The 4,354-nt window shown below is 41.9% G+C and overlaps 1 protein-coding gene across 1 annotated transcript in view; it reads left to right on the forward strand.

Moving 5' to 3' along the window:
* Positions 1-3,821, forward strand: part of LOC119579235 — a 9,771-nt gene extending 5,950 nt beyond the window's left edge. Inside the window, 3 exon segments of the mRNA XM_037926974.1 lie at positions 15-193; positions 1,505-1,694; positions 3,417-3,821. Coding sequence (XP_037782902.1) covers positions 15-193; positions 1,505-1,694; positions 3,417-3,705 — 658 coding nt within the window. The 3' untranslated portion in view covers positions 3,706-3,821.
* The last annotated feature ends 533 nt before the right edge of the window (positions 3,822-4,354 follow it).

Below are 4,354 nucleotides of genomic sequence, written 5' to 3' on the forward strand. Positions count from 1 at the left end.
CCCCCCCCAAAAAGCCTTTTTTCCTTTCCCCCCCGGGTTTGGGGCGTGACGACCCTGGTGCTGAGCGAGAGTCGTCTGCCGCCCGTGGACTTCCGGGAGGTGAGCGGCAGCCTCTATAACGGGTGGCAGATGTTCGTCCACGCCCACTCCTCCGCCCTCGCCAGTTCCGGATACGATTTCACGGGCGTGCTTGGTAAGGAGGGGGGGGGGAGAGGGGAGAGGAGGGGAGAGGGGAGAGGAGGGGTGGGAGAGGGGAGAGGGGAAAGGAGGGGAGGGATGGTTATGGGGCGGGGGATTTTCCTCGACGCCCATTCCTCCGCCCTCGCCAGTTCCGGAAAAGGGAAAAGGGAGAGATGTAAGATGGGTTTGAAGGGAAAAGAGGGGGTCTTTTTTTCCCCCTTGTGAAAGGGGGCGTAGCCTTTTCTTTTATTGTATTGTTTTTTATTATAATTTTTATTATATATATTTTTATTTTTTATATTTTTATTTATTAATATATATTAATATTATCTTTATTTACTTTAAATATTATCTTATTATTATATTATTTTGTTATTTTTTTTATTATTTTTTTTTTTTGTTATTATTTTATTATATTTTTTTTATTTTATTTTAATTATTTTTTATATTATTATTATTATTATTATTATTATTATTATTATTAGGTCTTATCTTTATCATTATTTTTGTTTTTGTTTTTATTATTATTTTTTTCACATTATTATTACATTACATTGTCATTACAGTCACTGTATTGTCATTATTATTATTTTTGACTGTAAAGTGAAAACCGTCAAATCAATTTTGGAAAAACGCCCAATTTTTTTTTTATTTCAACTTTTTTTTTTTCTTTTTCTTTGTTTTTTCTCGCATGTGTCTCCTATTTCCCCTTTTATTTATTTCCGTTATTTCCTCATTTTAAATTAAAACCTCTCATAAATTTTCCATTTTTCCAGGTTTTTTATTTTCCGGTTTTTTCGTGATTTTTTTGTTAGGGTTTATTGTTTGTATATTTATCCTATTTTTGTTTTTTTTTTTTTTTTTTTTTTTTTTTTTTTTTTTTTTTTTTTTTTTTCCAATTCTTCGGTATTTGCTTCTCACTTGGTTTATTTACTTGTTTTTTCTTACTTCTATTTACTTATATTTTATTTTTTTTTCAGAATTCCATATATTTTCGGAATTTATGAAAATTTCGTTATTTACTGATTTTTTTTTATTTCTTTTATTTTCATTTATTTTTACATTTATTTTATTTTTTATTTTTTTTTTATTTATTTTACTTTTTAAAATTTATTATTATTGTTGTTTTGCTTCTTTTTAGTTTTTATTTCTTTTTGTTTTACTTTATTTTATTATTATTGTTATTTTCCTGCTTTTCATTTTTTTTTATACATTGTTTCTATTATTATTATTAGTTTAACCTTTTATATTATTATTGTAAACTATTCCCTACGTTTTCCGCCATTTATCTTCACACCTCCTTCTCCCCCTTTTCTCCCCGCAGACGCCATCGAGAAGGAGATAGAGATAATGGAGAGCACGATGACCTATCTCACGAAGTGGTATGACGATGCGCCCATCTCCGGAGATGATAAGCGAGATGGTGATAAGGGAGGCGGTGGTAAGGGAGGCGGTGGTAAGGGAGGCGGTGGTAAGGATTCGTGCAGCGCCGGCCCTTCGCTCCGGGAGTATAGGTGAGGTTGGGAGGGGGAGTGGGGTGGGAGTGGGGGGAAAGGGAGGGATGGGTGGGGAGGGGGAAAGGTGGGTGGTGGAGAGGGAATTGGTTGGTGGGTGTATTTGTCTGTGCACAGGTGTGGGTTTGTGGATGGCTGTTTGTTGTCCTTTTCCGGTGCTGTGTTCGCTTGTTTTCTTGTTTGTTTTGCGTTTTCACCAAAACCAACACACCAAAACACACAAAAAAAAAAAAAAAAAAAAAAAAAAAACAAAAAAAAACAAAAAAAAAAAAAGGGGAAAGGTGAGGGAGGTATTGGGTTGGGAGGGTTAGGGGAAAGGAGGGTAGGTTGGGTAGGAGAAAGGGAGGGTTAGGGGATGGGTGGGCGGAAGGCGCCTGGGTTAGGGGGAAAAGGAGGGATGGTGGGAAAATTGAAGGGTTGGATGGTTGAACGCTAGGAGGAAGGGAGGGATGGAGAAGTTTGAAAGGAAGGAGGGATGGAGAGAAAGGAGGAGAGGTGTAGGAAGAGGGAGGGAGGGAGGAAAGGGGGGATGGGAGTGGTGTAGAAGGATGGGAGGAAGGAGGGAGAGAGTGAGGGAGGAAGGAGGGAGGAAGGGAGAAGGATAAGTGTATGAGGGAGAGACATGTAGGAGAATAATGAGGGAGGAGGAAGAAGGGAAGAAAAAGGGAGAGGGTAGGCAAGGAGAGGAGGGAGAAGAGGAATAAGATAGGGATGAGAACTGGAGGATACAGATAAGAATAAAAAGGGACAGAGAGAGAGAGAGAGAGAGAGAGAGAGAGAGAGAGAGAGAGAGAGAGAGAGAGAGAGAGAGAGAGAGAGAGAGAGAGAGAGAACTGGAATGGGAGTGAGCCTCAGAAAACAAGATAAAGCTGTCGAAATAGGGAGATAATAAGATAAGGTAAAGGATAATCTGAACCGTCCTCCTATTTCCCTCACCCTTTCTCCCTTTCCCTCCCCCTCTTTCTTTCTCCCTCACGCTCTCCCCCCTCCCTCCCTTCTCCCTCACGCTCTCCCCCCCCCGTCCCCCTTCCCTCTTTCTCTCTCTCTCTCTCTCGTCTCGGCTCCTCTCTTCATCTCTCTCTCTCTCTCTCTCTCTCTCTCCTCTCAGCCTCTCTCTCTCTCTCTTTCTCTCTCTCTCTCTTCTCTCTCTCTCTTCTTATACCTGGTCCCTCCCCCTTCACGGCGCCTTCCCACTCTTTCCCCCTCTCTCCCCGTCCCTCCCCCTCTCTCCCTTTCTTCTTTCCTTCTCTCTGCTTCCCCTTCTCTTCCAGTCCCTCCCCGTCCCCTCCTTCCCCCTCTCTCTCTCCTTCTCCCTCACGCTCTCCCTCCCCTCCTCCTCCCCTCCCCCTTCCTCCTCACGCTCTCCCCCCCCTCCCCCTCCCCTCCCCCGTCCCCCTCACGTTTTCTCTCATTCTCCTCATCAGCCCTTTCATTCTACATCACTCATCCTCCACTCTCACTCACTCACTCCATCACTGCACTCACGTCACTCCCTCCCCCTCTCCTCCTCCCTCAATCACTCCCTCCCCCTCTCTCTCCTCCCTCAATCCTCACTTCCCCCTCTCCCCTCTCTCCCCTCCTCTCCCTCCCCCTCTCCCTCCCTCCCCCCTCCCCCCACTCTCCCCCTCACTCTCCCTCCCCCTTTCCCCCCCTCCCTCTCCCCTTCTCACTCCCCCCCCCTCACGCTCTTCCCCTCCCTCACGCTCTCCCCCTCTGCCGCAGGCAAATCGAGGAGCGGCTGCAGCGCGTGATGGCCGTGAAGCGAGGCCTGCTGGGGCCGCGCGGCGTGGGGCGCACCTTCACCACCCACCTGATGGTCGGCCCGGACCCCGAAGACCCGCTTGAGCCCAGCCAGTACCCGCACGCCGCTCGGGCCATCACTCTCGCCCTGGCCCAGAAGACCCCCTGGGAGAGCGTGCACCAAGAGCTCTCCTACATCCTGGCCGCGCTCACCGCCTTCCGCGAGCTGTTCGCCTCGGATGCTGTGCCCGACACCTTCCCCATTATCTAGGCAGGGGGCGGGGCTTCTGGCGCTCTCGTTGATATCGCTATTCATATTATTAATTATTATTATTATTATTATTATTTTGGTTATTATTATTATTATAATTTTGGTTATTATTATTATTATTATTATTATTATTTTGGTTATTATTATTTGTTTGTTGGTTTGTTACATTTGTTATTTTTTTATCAATGTTATTTACTTGTTTATTATTAGTTTTTTTCTGGTATCTTTGTTATATTTCCTATTTTTAATGTTATCATTATTGTTGTTGTTATTATTATTTTATTTTTTCTTTATTATTGATATTATTATTATTATTATTATAATTATTATTATTATTATTATTATTATTATTGTTTTATTATTATTATTATTATTATTATTATTATTATTATTATTATTGTCACTATTATAGTCCATAATAGTCTCGAAATTGTATTTATTTATTAATTTTTTATACACGTTTCTCTGACTTTTCTATATATATGTAGATATTGATTCTCAGTATGACTTGTGATAACTGAATTTAATTACCATATTTTTATCTTTTAATTTTTTCATTTAAAATTTTCCGTGCATGTGACTTGGCTTAGAAATAGATGCTTTGATATCAAAAGGTTGTGATTGAAGAATTATTTTTAGTAGTAAAAGT

Source organism: Penaeus monodon, chromosome 12 (genome assembly GCF_015228065.2).
Source record: "Penaeus monodon isolate SGIC_2016 chromosome 12, NSTDA_Pmon_1, whole genome shotgun sequence".
NCBI lineage: Eukaryota > Metazoa > Arthropoda > Malacostraca > Decapoda > Penaeidae > Penaeus > Penaeus monodon.